Here is a 16,696-nt window from a genome sequence, read left to right as displayed (position 1 = left end):
GACTTTTCTTGGTCATGTTGTCAGCGCTAGAGGGTTATTCCCACTTATGTCATCCATTGAGGCGATAACCAAGGCACCCTCACCTAAAAACATCAACGAACTTCGTTCGATGCTGGAACTTGCAGGTTTCTACTCCAAGTTCATCCCCCATTTTTCTGACGTTGTGGAGCCAATGCGTGCCTTGCTTCGAGGAAATGCACCTTTCGTTTGGACTGCGGCAGCACAAGGCAGTTTGGAGCGACTGAAAGCTCTTCTAACATCTTGCGAGGTTCTTCATCTTTTCGATCCTCACTTACCGGTGTACGTCACGACTGATGCCTCAGGATATGGATTAGGTGCGGTACTTCAGCAAGATAACGGAACCTCACTGCAAACTGTCGCGTTCGCCTCGCGTACCCTGCAGCCACATGAACGGCAGTACTCAGTTGGCGAACGCGAGGCTCTTGCCTGCGTCTGGGCTTGCGAACATTGGCACGTTTACCTGTGGGGAGACCTTTCATCTTACGGACTGACCATGCGGCATTGGTTACGCTCCTTTCAACGAAAGGTACCGGTCACCGTCCATTAAGGATTGCGCGCTGGTCCTCACGGTTGCTGTGCTACAACTACACCGTGGAATACAGAAAGGGTAGCGAAAACGTCGTGGCTGACGCTCTTTCCCGGCTGCCCGTACAGAGTTTACTCCGCGATGCACCCGAAGAAGAATTCATATGCTTCCTGTCTCCAGTCGTTACCATGCAAGAGCTTCAAGAAGCCAGTGCCAACGACCCCGCTCTCTCTCAAGCCAAGCACTTCACGATTACTTCTCGGCCTGACAAAAATCCTTGTCGAAAGAGCTGCTGGCTTACTTTCATGTGCGAGCTGAACTCTCAGTTGTAAATGATATCTTGTGCCGGGGTGAAAGATTGTCGTGCCAGCGTCTATGACACGCCGTTTTATGGATCTGGCCCATGAGTCACATCCAGGCATTAGTCGCACCAAAGCTCGCCTGAGAGAGTCCTATTGGTGGCCGTGCATGGACAGTCACATTGAAGAGCTTGTGCGCACATGTGTGATTTGCCAGTCCTGTGACAAGTCTGCATGTACCTCTGCAGCGCCAATGCAACCCGTTCCTCTTCCTGACAAAGCTTGGGAAAAAGTTGCAATCGACATCGTAGGACCTTTCACGCAAGCTTCAGCCGACTGTCGTTTTGCCATTACAATCATTGACTATTACAGCAAGTGGCCTGAAGTGGCTTTCGTAAGAGACGCGACCACACCTACAGTGAAGAAATTCTTACTTGAACTTTTTGCACGCGAAGGTTTTACCCACGTGGTCTCGTATCCGATCACGGGCCACAGTTTTCATCAGCAAATTTTGAAGAATTTCTCGCAGAACGTGGAATCAAGCATTACAACTCTTCTGTGTACCACCCGCAAGCTAACGGCTTGGTGGAACGATTCAACAGGGTATTGAAGTCATACATACAACTGGCTCTGTTTGAACGCCGTGATATAAAAACAGCCATGCTTGATTACCTGCAAATATATCGATGTACGCCTCACGCGACAACTGGTGTTGCGCCCGCTGTACTTCTTCATGGACGCCAACCTCGAACAAGGCTCGGCATAGTGGGCATGCCCGACAAATGCTTCAGCACGGACCCGTCAAGGGCGATTGAGCAGTTGCGAGAGCGCGTGAAAAACAAGCAAACCAGGTCGAAGAGCTATACAGATGAAAAACGCGGAGCCAAGGAACCAAACTTCGCCGTTGGTGATTACGTGCGGGTTAAATTATCTGCCATTCCTGGGAAGCTATCTTCACAGTTCTCCGCGCCCAAGAAGATCGTTGAAAAGCGTGGACCAGCCTCGTACTTGTTGGAAGATGGACGAGTGTGGAACGCGTCCAAGTTAGCTGCTGTTCACCCTGCAGCTGTCAGCAAAATGAGATCAGGCACATCTGCTGTTATGAACTGGTCACCGGCATCCACTCAATCGTCTGGTACAGTTATGGGTGATCTATCGCATCCTGGCACGTCAAGAGAGGATAATCATGAAAATGCGGACTCTCCTGAACCACTCGCAGCAGACAGTGCGCAAGTTTCACCCAATATGTCGGGATCTCAAGCGCGTATTAGAAGGAGCACTCATAAGAAGAAGACACCGCAGAAGTTCAAGGACTATATTAGGTAGCAACTTTTTTTTTTTTTCGCAAAAGGGGATATGTCGTATAAGGCGTCACTGCCGACTACGGCGCCAGGAGATGGCACGTGCTCGGCGGCCGCCTCAGCGAAGACGACGAAGAGGAAATAAAGAATGAGGAACGAATGTTTCCTTTGATGTGCCTTAATTGATATGCACGACACAACAGATACAACAGTGAGATTTATTACACAGTATTTTACAGAGCCATTCTTCTTCAACTGTGACACTTGGAAGTATGCCTTGATCAAAAATTTGAATAATGCTTGAGCCTGAAAGTAACAAAATGAGAAAAAAATGTGAACAAAGGTATATGAATACTATACAGTGGAACCTCGTTAATGCGTACCTGCCGGGAACGCCGCATAACTACGCACTAAACGGTAGTACGCATTAACCACCAAGTAAAGATTTGCATCTCCTCGCGTACGCCATCGCCACCAGCAAAGAAATAAATACAGTGCCACAGCAAATATTGCCTAAAGTACCCATTGCAAAGCCTTTTCTTTCTTTTTGCCAAAGTGGAGAAAAGATTCTGGTACTCTCGCACAACCATCCGATAGTGCCGATAGCGCGCGGTGGCGACGCCAAGCAGCATTTCGGAACTATTACAGGGTCCGGTATACGCAGTGACCGACATAGCGACAGAACGGACAGTGTCGGCTTTCCGCGATATATGTGTGTGTGTGCGTCTGTACCGCGATCTGCTACTAAACGCAAACTGACACAGTTCCAGTGAAACGCGGTAAGGCTGCGTGGAGCCGATCGTCTCCTGGCTAGTTGCGTGCAGCGCGTCGCCTTCTCGGCTCACGCCGTCACTGCCGGGCCGCTTGCTGTACCACACGCGCGCATTTGTCGTGGGAGTGTTCTTCGTACCCACTTCGCTCCAGACCGTGCACAGATGCAGCGAGTAGCTTGTTCGGTTAACGCGGCGATGACGAACTTCCTGCAAGCGATGCGCACTCCGCGACGCTGTAGCGGTCCTGGCAGCAGACGGAAGCGCGTTTGGGTGGTCGCCCAATAAAAGCGTGCAGTACGGTTACAACAGCGCTACGCTTGCTCTACCGTACGTGTGCGTTTAAAGTGATAGCGTAAATGCAAAGAGGTTTCTCGTCGCCCGCGATCAGCAACGCTCAACTCCGCAAAAGCGAGCTGCTTTCTTTTCTACAAAGCGGCGCGCGCTTGAACACGGCCCCGCGCAACGAGGCGGCAGCGATCAGCGGCCCAGCGCGTTCAGGTTGTCGCCTATTAATTAAAAGCGTGCAGTAGGCTTAAAGTGGTGCTGCGCCGCACGCGTGCCCGAGCAGATATCTGAAGATACTTATTGTGATAAGGTTGTCGGCGATAAGTCATGCTGGCGCGTTCGTTGGTGGCCGCCGCCTCACCTTCGTTCTTTCCGGCTTACCCGCAAAGCCATCGCCGCAATCGCGCGGAAGTCGGAATCGGTGATCGACCGATCTACGCACTTCTCGAAAAGACGGAAAACCTTTGGCGGCACATTGTGGCGTCGGGAAGTTCAGCGGCGCAGTAAAATTTTATGGCACAAAACGTTATCGCGGTACGCAGGGTACGCACTAACCGGTAGGCGTAGGGCGAAGCACTACGGCTTAAGCGGTCAGCGAATGCATTGGGCTCTATGAGACTCGGTCGGGGATTCGTCGCAACTACGTTTTAACCGTTAGTACGCTTAAAGAGGGTACGTATTAACGAGGTTTGACTGTAGTACTCTAATCAGTAGTACCTCTAAAAAGAGCAACTTTAGCCATGAAACCACTTAGAGAGTCAAACTTAGTAATGGTCCTTCTTCTGGGCCATCGTTATTGTACCCTGGCTTGTGCATGTCGCTGTGTTGCAATTTTCACCAAGGTCAAATACAAATCACAATCAACATTAAAGTGGGCATGCCGCCAAACACCACTCAGCATGATAAAGGAAAGTAAGACAATGTGAAATCAAAACAGAAGACTCCTTACAAAACAGAACCTACTGCATCATCTATAAGAAGTCATAAGCCCATAGAGATTTGCTCTCAATGCTCCACAGCAAATAGTACAGCACAAGCAGTGAAAACTGGGCACGTTGGAATCCATTCCTGATCTACAACACACTCTAATTAGTAACCTGAAGGAACCAGGAAAACACGTTCTGTTTAACAGGAGTTCCATTTACTGAGAGATCAACAAGGGTGCAGAATTCAAGTACGAAACCAATCATACTAGAGGCGCGTGTTCTGGAGCATTTCCGTTTGTGAGATTTTCATTTACTGAGAGTCTACTGTATTAGCACAACAACTGGTCAAAGATCAGCTTGCTACAGTCATTTCTTTTATGTTCTTGCTAAGTTTTTTACCTGAACAAATGTGCAGTTCCCAAATTGTTTCCACACAAGAAGTAGCCACTGTTGGGTGATATGTCTATACAGTTTGAATATCTGAAGTCGTGCTTTCCTGGGAAGTTGGAGAAGGCAGTCAGACTAGGAAAGTGGACCTGTAAATAAAAGAAAAAATACTGTTGGTGAAGATGTCCACAAAGAATGGCTTAGCTAGTAGAGCCAACTACACATGCTTCTTAGATGTGAAACTTGCTTTCTCGTACAAGTTTGCCAATATTTTTATTCAGCATGTTATGCACACAATTTGTACATAATACAAGATACAAGATGTAGGCACCAATTTTGTGATGACATGGTTTGCTGCAAATGAGCACCAACATGTACAACACATAGGCCGACAAATATGCAACACAGTGGACTGAACCTGTGCTATAGAAAAAGAATTTATGAATAGGTTATGTTTTAACTGAATCACAATGACTTTGAAAAAAAGAAAAAGATTTAATCAGGCAGAATGAGGAGACTTTTAGAAATAGAATAAGAACAAAAAACAAAAAGGTCGGAAGACAAATCAGCTAAAATAGATTGAATCCCTATGTAGCCCTATCCGCATATGTGGTAATACTCAGCTGTATATGCATGCGACTGAAATAGAAGTAAGAGACTAACAAATTCAAAGCAGCGAATGTATCGCATACCATTTTGACAGCGTTGGGCTTGAAAGACGAGCTCATGGCTAGCAGTTCCGATGTGCAGTTGAACTTCAGATGGGTTACTTCTGTAGTGAGGTTCATGATTTCCTTTAGAGGAGCAGGGTATCTTGTTTCGAGCAGCTTAGATGTCTCGTATACATTCACCACACCCGAATCAGACCTAATGGCCAAGAGAAAAAAGCACGCATACCTCATTATTACAGTTATAAAGTTAAGCATATACACATTAATTTATGGCTGAAGCCTGTAGCGATGTACTTTGAAGGACCTGATGCCCACACAAATGGAAGGGCCAATTTGGCAACTTTAGCGACACTGCAATTTTATGGCCTCACTTGTGCACTCGTGACTTATTCGTGAAGAGAATAAGTCTCCCTTTTCACATCTTAAGCTCTCCCACACATGGCGTGCGTTTTCGCTGGGTTGCATAAAAGGCACAGTAGTAGGCTACATTCTACTAAACCGCCATTACTATGTTTGTTTATTGGGTATTTTATTATATTTCTTGCCTTAAATTTTTATTGCATAGGTTTGTCACTGCAGCATGTTCAAATGAAACTGCTTCATAGAAACAAGCATTATAATAAATATTTAAGAGTGTTACAATGCTCCTCATTGTCCTTTTTCCCCTTTAGTTTAGCAAGTTTCAATACTCAGTTAACAGAACGAAACAATATCGTGGTGATTTGGGCCTGCTGGTTTGGCATCACTAACAAACCCATATGATAGAAAATAAACCTCCATTGGTAGTTATCGCTTTTTCGTCGTCTCGCGTCTTCTTTTGTGTATGTGTTATTTGCGCTACAAATTGTTACTGTTACTAACAAAGAAACAATAAGTTCAAGATGTCCCATCGGAATTCTATCTGGAAATACTAATGAAAGCCGTTTGGTACGAGAACCGTACCCCGAGGCAAGAAACTGTCCGTTAGGTGAAGCAGCCAGGGAGAGTCCGTCTATGCAACCGTGATCTGTGAAGCGATGCTGACAGCGACGACTGTCCATGTCCCAAATGCAGATGTCGCTGCCACCTGTGTGCCGGAAGAAAGGGACGTGATGGACACAGTTTGAATCCACAAATAATGAAGCCGTTAGCAGCACCAACAGTCTATCAAGTAAAAAAAAAGAAAGCTTTAGAAAAAATTAATGAAGCCTTTTAATGAAAATGTAGAAATACTAATGAGGAAGAGGAATGTTGACAAAAAGATAACTCGCTGCAGCTGGCTGAAGCCGAATCCGCAATGTCCGCATTGCACATCCATTGTTGTATCAACTGCGCTACAGACGTCGTCTCTGTCACTGTTCTTTGTATTCTATCATCAGCTGCATCTGCACAAAGCAGTATGTTCCCTGCCTCCCAACCTTGCACAAAAAACTTGGAGGCTGTTTTCTTTTCTTTTTTTATCACAGAACAAAACTGCTTTCATCATACAACTTCATGAGTGTTACAACAGGAATTACCTATGCTTAACTGTAAGCAATGCATCAGTCAGTTAGATTGCCTACAGAAAGCAATACTTCATGATTATAGCACAAACAAAAAAAAAAGCAGAAATTTCGACGGCAATTCAACAGTAAATGCAAGAGAAATGCGAGGGTATTGCTTTGACTACTTCTAATACATTCAACTGTCCTAATAGCCAACACTAACCAATATTAGCTATTAAGTAATGTGAGTAAACGCTAGGAGGTTTCAGGCAAACCAAACACATTTTCTTTTTCATTTTCACACCTCCTAATGATGATGCATCAATAAAGATTTCTCGGAATGATTAAAAGCCACTTACCAATAGTGTACATCGAAGAGCCATTGGGTGTAAATGCAACACTCTTCACCTGCTTATTCATCTTCAATGTGTACAAACACTCCTTTGACTGAAAATGAACAGGAGATAGTGTCACCATTAAAAACATGAAAAGATCACTTGTACTCAAACAGTAGATGAGAGTAAAGGTCGCCATTTGGTGGTTGACAGAGCTGACTATATTCCGAAAATGGGCACACCCCCTGTGTGCCACAGAAACTTTTATAAAGCTTCCATTCAGTCAATGCATTAAGGACAAATAGAGGGAAACAATAAAGGAGTCTTTCTCTTCGTGTGTTAGTGTGACCAGTAGCTTTCACTGGACTGCATGGAGTTGATGCGCGTGCACAATGAGAAGGAAAGCGTGCCAGCGGGAAGGGTAGCGAAAGCAAGTGCAAAGCTTTGGCGACCTCACAGTCATCTACAAAGCCTGTAACATTGCCAGTGCCGTGCGCTTTCTCAAATTTCCTTTGGCCACACGTTCATTGTGGACTGGTTGCACGTCAACCACTGTGTAAACTGATTTCGTGTGATCTTAGGGTGGTTCAGGGGCCATTTAAACATTGTGTTTCCACCATGCCAGGTTCTCTATTTTCACGCTTGTTCTGCACTGCCGTGTTGATGCCCTGCCCTTGTCCAATGTCGTCAGTGCCCTCCTTCCTTCCTTCTTTTTTAGATGCTAGCAAAATGCGATGTACTTGCACAGTGCCACTTACTTTTGCGGAGACGACGTGTATTTCACCAAAGCGCCCAGTCACCACAAAGTACTGTCCATCGGGAGACACATAAAACTGTTTCGTGTTTGTGATGTTGAGACCTAGTAAAACAAAGAGTACAAGAGAGTGAGTTAAACAAAATGTTGCCACTTTCCTCATTGTCCAACCTTAATAATACCGCAGTTCTACGCATGAGAACTTCACATTTGCAATAAGTCGCAAGCAGTAATTTGTATGGGCGAGGTGCCTTTGTATAGCACGCTACATTTAAATTGCATTCGTGCTTTCCCTTCCCCTCGTAACATCACAAATCCAAACATAATGGCAATACAACACACAGACAACATAACACACACAGAACAGCATAACACATTACAACGTACCACGAATGCAGCATTGCTGACGTTTGACTCATCACACGAGTCTGCGGGACCGAGCCGCGGTATCACCCCCACAGACCCGTGCGCAAGAGATGTTCGTCCATGAATGCTGCCAAATGCCAGAGGGAGAAAGTGTTCTTTCACAAGCACCCGGATAACCTCGCTTCCCGCCAAGCGGCGCCACTGCGCCCACAGCGCCATCACGTGCTCGACGGTGAAACAAGCCATGCTAACTACAACTAATCTGCTGGACGTGCATGCCATGCAGCAAAAATGACTTCACAGGGGGTGATAGCATCCCCACAGTGTACATAAACATGTTGCTAAGGAACACATTTGGTGCGCTGATGAAGACAGGTCCACTTGTCAAACTGTTGGCTCCAGCGACATTTCCTGTACAATGACATTTCATCACTTTAAGCCTCCATCTTCCTCTGAACTTCTGTCTTGTATAGAGAATGTCATATTATTAGCAGTCCTCTGCCATCATTACAGCCAGGGTGTGATGTGAAGGTCTGCAGACCACGTTTGCAGGTATAGCTGCTTTTGTGATGCTTCATATACACACGATTTCTTTATGATCAAGTTGCAAAAATGTTAGTTACGTCTATCTTGTTTTCATTTAGGCATAATATTTAAGGAAGGACTTTACATACTGCATACAGCTGCTATGATGAGTTAGGTATGAAGGAAAGCAAACACAAGGAAATAAGGAAACAGGCTGACAACTGAAAGTGATGCAATGCCTATTGTATCATGCAGACTGTAGTCAGCACCCAGTGTATATATACAGTCAACGTCCGATTTTTCAGACTCCCTAGGGACTGCGAAATCGTCCGAAAAAACGAATTCGTGCTTTTTTATTCCACTCAAGCGGTCAAATCGTAGCCCCGTCCGAAATAGCTTTAATGCCTCCCAGTACACTTATCAGGCATTTTGGTGCGTGCCCCGGCTCTCGCAAATACATTCGGTACCTGCCGCAAACCCCGCTTAACTACGTGCCAACCGCCGATTTGCTTCTCGTTATGAGCAACGCTGATACCAGCAAAGCACGGAATAGATTACGGCTCTCTCACATGGAGCGTTTGGAAACGATGATGCGGAACACAGACTGTGGCGGAAGAGCGGACGACTCGTCCCGCTTTCCCCGATGCGTGAGCATCGGGAAAACACTTACCCCAGAAACGAGCGCACGTAAACGATTCGGCGATGCGCACACACATCGCCGAAGCTCCACCAATACGCAGCATTTGCTGCCATATGAATCTGATCGTTTCCAGTTGTGTGCAGCACATCGCCAACTGAGCTGACGCCGTCACTGTACTGCTGCGATACTGTAGGCACGCATTTGTCCATGAAAGGTTTCGTGATGTCCACTCCGCTCCTGACCGCACACGGGCACGGCAATGGCGAGCTGGTTTCGTTCGTGAAGGCAACGCGTCTGTGCGGCGCACTTAGAAGTCTCACACAAAGAGGTAGCATGAATGGCGGCGCGGCGCGTTTGGGTTCTCGGCTATTAAATGCGCGCAGTACGCATGCAACTGCGCTAGGCCACATGCACTGCCGAGCAGTTAAGTGAAGATGCTTATCGCAACGGTTGTCAGCGATTAAGCCGTACTGGCGCGTTTGCCACCTGCCGCCATCACGCCTCCGTGCATTTCTGCTGCTGATCCGTAAAGACATCGCCGCACGGCGCTGTCATAGCGGCCCCTTTGAATTTCTTATGTGCTTCACCCCATAACATTTTGGCATTGCGGCAAAGCTGACAATCGGACTCCGCTACTGTCGCTAACAGATCGACTCACGAAAGCGCTGGTTCGAACCTACGAGATGATAGACTCCGCATAGGTGGGAGCTTCAATTAATGCCTTTTGTACCTGCAATTTGGGCAGAAAGTCCGAAAAATCAGACGCCAAAGAGCTTAAGCGTCCGAAATTTTGGATGTTCTAATACATTGACGTCTATGGGGCTGGTGACGGTGCCACGAAAGCGTCCAAATTTTCGAGAATGTCTGAAAAATCGGGCGTACAAAAAATCGGCAGTTGACTGTATATATATATATACACACACACACACACACAGGACGGAGGTTAAACTGAAAAGTTGCTCCTTGGCTCGTTTGCACCTACAGTTTTCAGAGATGAATTTCAAATGAAAATAAACTTTTTTTAGAATTCTTATTGTCGTTCCAGCTTACAGTTCATTGTATTCAAGTCATATCTGGCAGGATGCAGTCAATACCGCTATGCAATTTATCATGCATGGTAAGAACTTGACAGCAACGTTGGACATTTTTTTAAAACAAATAGTACAGTCACCACACTTAGTCTACTGAATCATAGATAAAAGTTGTACAATCAATAAAGCCTTGGACAAAAATTAAACCATGACAGGTGTTCCATTAATGAGAATTAGTACCTTTAGGAAAACGGATCTGGGTTGTTTTGCCGGCCATCATGTCGTAGCAGAACATGTGGTCCTTTTGTGAAGAGCCCGCCCATATTTCACGGCCGTCGTGCGAAAAATGAGCACAATAGATGGGGAAGCGGTCAAAGTGGACAGCCTGAATTTTGGCATTGGTCTTTCCGTCAACCTGAAACAGATAACAAAATGCCCATCACTCTGGGTCACTCGAAAGGGTAGCCAAACAAATTTACAAGCATTTTACACATCAACAGTGAAGCAAGCACCTTGCTCAAAGCAGAACTGTCCATTGTAAAATGACCAGTTTGGAATTGTATGCAGAGAAAAACAGATGTAGAATTTCAGAGCAAATCATCAAGTTATGCCATTCGAATGAACCATGAACACAGAAGTCCGGTTAGGAACCTAGGAGACATTCCCCCAAGTGGTTTCCAAAAATATCATAACTTAAACAGAAAGCGCAGAGAAGCAAACTTGACACAAACAAGCGTAATTTTTGTACCTCATTGAATTTGCAACGTTAAAAATGTAGAGACAACCAATGTAACAATCAAGATAAGCAAAAGGTTTGCATCATTTAGAAAAATACTGATAAAATTATCCGTGAACCATGACTCATATTATGCAACTATATGTGAACTTTTCAACGTGTGGCTTCGCTGAACTGCTCAGTGTATTGCTAAGAAGCCATATTGCCATCCAGTGGAAGATAGCAAAGAGAAGTGCCATTCAGCATCTTTCAGTTTCCACTTGCTGTAACTTCTGGTTTTTTATTTGCACACAAAACTTTTTCTTTTTGCTGCATGTGGATAATTAATCATTTTGCCAATGATGTGATTTGCAGTGCAAGGTGTATATTGTGCCCTTCAATGCTGTACGTGCTCCAAGGCAAGGAATAACAATATTTCATGAGTCCAGAAAGAATACACTGCCCTTTTCTGATACGACTACAGTAAAAATGGATTTGAGTGCTGTGAAATTGGTATCTAAATTGGATAGAATGAGACTATTTGTAACACTATCATAGTACAGATCTCCAATGAGTAATACTATGTGAAAAATGATTAGACAGATGAGACCAGGCCTTAAGAGCAATTTTGGAGGAAAAATCAAAGACATTGAACCCGGAAGTATAGGCAAACTCTGATATCTGCCCTACGCCAAACCAGCTGTTCCTTATCAATGCCTCACTGCTTATGTGATAGGTGCCAGATACACTTTAACTTGCAAGCTTTCTAGCATCACAGAGCATGCAGGATTACAAGCTGAACAAGTAAGATAACTAGAGATTAACTAACGAAGTAAGCACAGCTGAGCAAGGAAGCTGTAAGAAAGAACAAGGAACTATAGAGAGAAAGATTAGCATTTCATTTCTTTTGTGGCTGGGTGGAGATACCACGGCCAACACATTCTAAATAAAATCACCCAAAATGTACCTGGCAAATCGTTGCTGTGCCCGAAAGACCTGCTACGAGCGCGACTTGAGAGTTTGGGTGAAACTCGACACTCTTCAGCACGCTCTGAAAGAGAAAACAGAATGGAGTGAGAAAGCTATTGAACAAATAACAGTACTACACAGAGAACTGGAACAACCCGATACAAAATCACACCACTTATAGGGCAACAGCGCTCTTTTGTCTCCTCACGAGCAGTGGCCATAATGAAACTTCACTATACGACCTCTGTGGTTGACAAGGTGTTCTACATCTACAGCCATGACTGCGAGTAGCAAGAGTCGACGCTCCCACTGCCATATATGTTACACACATACACCAACCGTAATAGTGGCAAGGATGAATTTGCTCAATTTTTGCAGCACACGTCAAATGGGAGGCTGTTGAAATCCTTCTTACATTTTCCCTGGACTCAAAGGCCAGGGGTGTACATTTGTGAATTTGCAAGGTGCTTGATGGCAGGTTCTTAGAGTCTCCAACAAATCTGGTGGCTTTCCGTAATATCTCATCATCCTCTTCATCGTCTGCTGGTGCAAAAAAAACACACAAAAAGAAAAACAAGTGGTCATACAATTAAAATTTATGCCCGAGTAGCATGAAGTGCGCATGGAAAGTAAAACAAGTTACATGAACATCGATAGGCATACTGTACTATCATGCACCTAACTACTTTCCGGTACAGGAAAGTGGTGGTGTATAACGCAGCCAATTATAGCCTTAAAAGATATAAATAAAATCAAACAACACTGACTTTATTGACCCAAAGAAAACACGAGCAATGAGATGCAGGATTAATTATGAACAGATAGACATCCTTTAATCTGCATTAATACCTTAAGTATTTGAGTGTTTTCTCATTTTACCCTCTGTGGGAATGTGGCTGCCGCACTGCCAAGAATCGAACCCACAACTTCCTTCTAAAAAGATAGGGCATGCAAACACGGACACAAGAGAGAAGTCAGGACACCACAAGCGCTGACTAACAACTGAAGAGACGCACAACGGCGGAAAAGAAAGAAGGCACGAAAACTTATCTGCGCATGCCCATGCAATAGGCGAACCTATCAATCCGGCACGTGTGGGGGTCTACCTGGAAGATAACTGTTAAGGCATTTGATTTCATCTTTATGCAAGTTAATCGACAGTTGGCTCACGCATGTGCCTACCACTATTCTCGATAGCCATGCTTCAATCATCAGACGTGTTTCATCATTTCTATGCCAGTACAACACCGCGCATTCATCGAATTTAGGCATGCACTTACAATCTCGACAATGTAAAGATAGATTAGAAGGTGTGCCTCCGCTTAGCGATCTCTTATGTTCCAATAATCTTTGGTTAATAATCTCGGATCGATAGGTTCGCCTATTGCATGGGCATGCGCAGATAAGTTTTTGTGCATTCTTTCTTTTCCGCCGTTGTGCGTCTCTTCAGTTGTTAGTCGGCGTTTGTGGTGTCCTGACTTCTCTCTTGTGTCCGTGTTTGCACGCCCTATCTTTTTAGAATACTTACCAACTAGCTCAGCTCTCTGTTATTCTAAACATAACTTCCTGCTTAGCAGCTCTACAGCATAGCCACTGAGCTACCGCACATCTTTGTGGAAGTGGGAGTGTAAGGAACAAAACATGACAAAATAACGGCCTATAAAAAACAGGTAAACATTTATAAAAGTAGCTTGGCACAATACAATGTCCCAAAATCAATTTGTCCTGCCATTAGAAATGCTCTCTAATGAAGTACAATATGGTACTATGACAGCTCATGCACCACTTTTGAGTGGGGCTTCAGAAATCAGAAATGCACCATACATGACCATGACACATGCATTTAAAGAAAAAAATTACTGTATAATGAATCTGCCCCACTAATTCATAGCTTTTTCTTTTAGGGGGCTCAGCCATTTGCTTAACTGAAACACTGATCTGTAGTCTAATTTAAAGCTTATAGGTGAATCTCATACGCATAAAATACCAGTACATTCAAACCTCGATAGAATGAACACGGAAATAACGAATTATCGGTTATAGCAAAGTAAAAGAAGAATAGTCTTGTCATAGATAGTGTTAGGAATATATACATTTATAACGAATTTTCGGATATAACGAACTTACTTTCGTGTCAGATGCAACTTTGTTATAATGAGGTTTGAATGTACTTGGTGATAAGGATACTAAGAAAACCGAGAAGGTGGCGTACCTGAAGGTTTTTCGGCATCAGTCTGCTCTGCCCACTTTGGCACACCCATAATTTTTGTGTACCTGGCAAGAAAAAGCAAGTCTTTCGACCAAGCTTCTTGTGCAGGGAAATGCCTACAGTCAACTTTCATTAAATCAAACTTGCCAAGAATAATCTGTTGTAACAGTTTTCTTATGTTACACAGAGGTCAACCACGAACAGTGCAGCACTCAATGCGTCTTTTTCTCTCAGAAAGCTTAGTTATTGGTACGTCACAGAACTTCACCTCAGATATCTCTCCATCACAGAAATCTGCACCCGCATGCAAGGAGAAAGTTTCGGTCAAATCAATTTTTCGTGCTGGTCACTTCTGTACTGAAGAAATATCGTGTATGTTAGATGCCGCACGAGACATGCCAGCCGCGACAAATTGTTAAACTATGAAAGAGTTAACATGTTTAATGCTACTTCATTACTTCCTGAGTGAAATTAACGAATATCAAGTGTAACCTATTTAATGAGAAGGTTACGACAATTATATGCCAACACCATTCAACACTGTGCATAAGTCTTCAAAGAAAGAAAAAAGTGGCGACATGTGGCACTGAAACTCCTGTACATATTAAACTAAGTTGCACTTACTTCTTTCTCAAGTGATCAGAGTCTGCCTTTCTAGCCATTTTACGAACAGATGGCCCTTCCGTACGCACCTCCTTGTCTTCATCTCTGGAAAAGTAAGGCGCTGTATAAGATACCGTACGTCAGACCCGCAACTACTTGTAACAGAGCTCTGTTTACGGGATGTCATTGTCGTCTTCATCCTGCCAGGCAGGTTTCTTTCCGACGTGTAGCGGCGGCAGCTCATCGTCTTCATCGCTTGCAACATCGCACTCGGACGTTTTCCGTTTGGACGCCTTCCGTTGCTTTTTAACCTGCGAAGCAGCAACACATCGTATATGAATGGTCAGTGAATGCTGGCTTCGTTCGCCACCTGCATGTTGTGCGACGAAGCATGATTTACATTTAGGTTTGACAAGCAGCTTCGGGATTGACAGTGAAGTATATGCAACGCTGACTCGCACGATTTATACGATAGAATTCGTAGGCACGGTACAATAAACGAGACATCGCGAAACAAGTGGTTGATACAATCGTAGAATCGAATCTGAACTCACGTGAGACGGCTCGCCCAGGTCGCGACATGACCCGAACACTAGTTTCTCTAGGTTCTCTTCCTCAGAGTCCTTATCAGCTTCGTCATCACTGCTTTCCCCTTCATCTTCTATTATATCAACACTCTTTGCAATGGGTTCATCATGTTGTCTTGTCGGCAGGAGCTTCGTTTCGACAGCTGTGCGCAGCATAGTGCTACCTGAAAGCAAAACAGTGTTAATGCATTATTAGAGAGTTCACACTACGCCGTGGAATGAACACGAGGAGCATGAAGTAAGCCTGGGCAGGTGGAATTCGACAAGTTACCTTGAAAAGTTGGAATGCATGGAAAACAGCGTGGTTACGACGACAGCCGGCGGACAAATGTGGTGTCGATGGCGATTGCAATGAGTTTAAACTAAAATAAGGACATGTTACGTTATATTTTGTTGTGTTAAGTCGGAGTATATATTTTTAGTCGTCTCAAATTTAAAACGTTTATTTAAATAATAGCTTGCTATGGGCCGAAGCTTGTGCTGAACAAAGCTTTTTTGGATACCTTAGGTATGAAGGATTGTGTCAAACAATCTTTTGACATCATCCGATAGACGATCCAAGCCGGTGTCAAGTGTAGTCAAGTGGGAGGAGCAAGCATAACGAATTGCTCGGTCTATGCATTCCTGATTTCATCTGCAAAACAAGAGTTCCCCAACACCTATCAGGCCGTTAGAGCGACGATATGTTGTTCAAGTTTTGCGGTGACCGGGATTGCCCCGACTGGCTTCTCGCCGAAATCGGTTCTCTGTCGAAGATCAGCTCCGTGAAAGTCAAGTTGCTCTGCGCGCAAGTGGTCAACGGTCTCCTGCACTCCAAGATAGACTTCGATAAGGTAGCCAAACTGACGGCAGACTCCAAGTTCACGGAGGACGATGTCAAAGGCGTGCTCATGGCCTTGGAATTCATACTGAAGAACTCCACCAAGTTCTCCGTCGACGAGGAGACGCTCGTGAACGAACTCACGCAGCTAGGTCTTCCTCGGGAGCACGCGGTCTCGTTGAGCAAAGTCTACGCGGATCGCTGTACAGAGATACTGGCCGTGCTGAAAGAACAAAGTCTAAGGTTGTCCTCGCTAGAAGGAACGCCTCAATGGCGCCTGGACTACGTGCTAGAATCGAGCGTAGCCGGAGAAGTGTGCCAACCGTCGGTTCAGATGAAACTCGCCGTAAGACAAGGCGACGAAGTCAAGCCTGTGCATTTCACCATGTCCGCCGAAAAGTGTGGAGTCATGCTTCACGAGCTAAAGCAACTTCACAAAGTGATGAAAAGCCTTGAAGAGTCTTAAAGCTTTCCGATGTCTTTTAGAGGA

General features: G+C 44.8%; 2 protein-coding genes across 3 annotated transcripts; one reads left to right on the top strand and one right to left on the bottom strand.

Moving 5' to 3' along the window:
* Positions 1 to 2,351: 2,351 nt before the first annotated feature.
* On the bottom strand, positions 2,352 to 15,745 carry LOC119382916 (U3 small nucleolar RNA-associated protein 18 homolog). Of its 2 annotated transcripts, XM_049412347.1 has the most exons (14): positions 15,658 to 15,745; positions 15,354 to 15,550; positions 14,977 to 15,110; positions 14,821 to 14,904; positions 14,200 to 14,261; positions 12,403 to 12,527; positions 11,986 to 12,069; positions 10,544 to 10,718; positions 7,746 to 7,846; positions 7,012 to 7,099; positions 6,132 to 6,255; positions 5,211 to 5,385; positions 4,531 to 4,667; positions 2,352 to 2,453 (listed from the first exon to the last, which is right to left on the bottom strand). In XM_049412347.1, exons 2-14 carry the CDS (start codon positions 15,540 to 15,542, stop codon positions 2,429 to 2,431), a joined length of 1,503 nt encoding a protein of 500 aa, XP_049268304.1. In that variant the 5' UTR covers positions 15,543 to 15,550; positions 15,658 to 15,745; the 3' UTR covers positions 2,352 to 2,428. The 2 variants fall into 2 exon arrangements, with proteins under 2 accessions (XP_049268304.1, XP_037506758.2); XM_037650830.2 differs by lacking the exon at positions 15,658 to 15,745 and having other exon boundaries at positions 15,354 to 15,596.
* A 218-nt stretch (positions 15,746 to 15,963) lies between these two features.
* On the top strand, positions 15,964 to 16,688 carry LOC119382915 (COMM domain-containing protein 4). The gene has a single exon (XM_037650828.2). The coding sequence runs from the start codon at positions 16,070 to 16,072 to the stop codon at positions 16,670 to 16,672; it is 603 nt and encodes a 200-aa protein (XP_037506756.1). The 5' UTR covers positions 15,964 to 16,069; the 3' UTR covers positions 16,673 to 16,688.
* The last annotated feature ends 8 nt before the right edge of the window (positions 16,689 to 16,696 follow it).

Source organism: Rhipicephalus sanguineus, chromosome 2 (assembly GCF_013339695.2).
Source record: "Rhipicephalus sanguineus isolate Rsan-2018 chromosome 2, BIME_Rsan_1.4, whole genome shotgun sequence".
Lineage (NCBI taxonomy): Eukaryota > Metazoa > Arthropoda > Arachnida > Ixodida > Ixodidae > Rhipicephalus > Rhipicephalus sanguineus.
The sequence above is the reverse complement of the archived record's forward strand: the minus strand, read 5'-3'. Positions and strand labels throughout refer to the sequence as shown.

Excerpts from the sequence above, each read along its gene's own strand:
- LOC119382916 (XM_049412347.1), bottom strand. The coding sequence starts at position 15,542 with ATGCTGCGCACAGCTGTCGAAACGAAGCTCCTGCCGACAAGACAACAT. Across the intron at positions 7,847-10,543 it reads CCAGATCCGTTTTCCTAAAG|GTCTCAACATCACAAACACG; the intron begins GTACTAATTCTC and ends TTGTTTTACTAG. Across the intron at positions 7,100-7,745 it reads TACACGTCGTCTCCGCAAAA|TCAAAGGAGTGTTTGTACAC; the intron begins GTAAGTGGCACT and ends GTTCATTTTCAG.
- LOC119382915 (XM_037650828.2), top strand. The coding sequence starts at position 16,070 with ATGTTGTTCAAGTTTTGCGGTGACCGGGATTGCCCCGACTGGCTTCTC.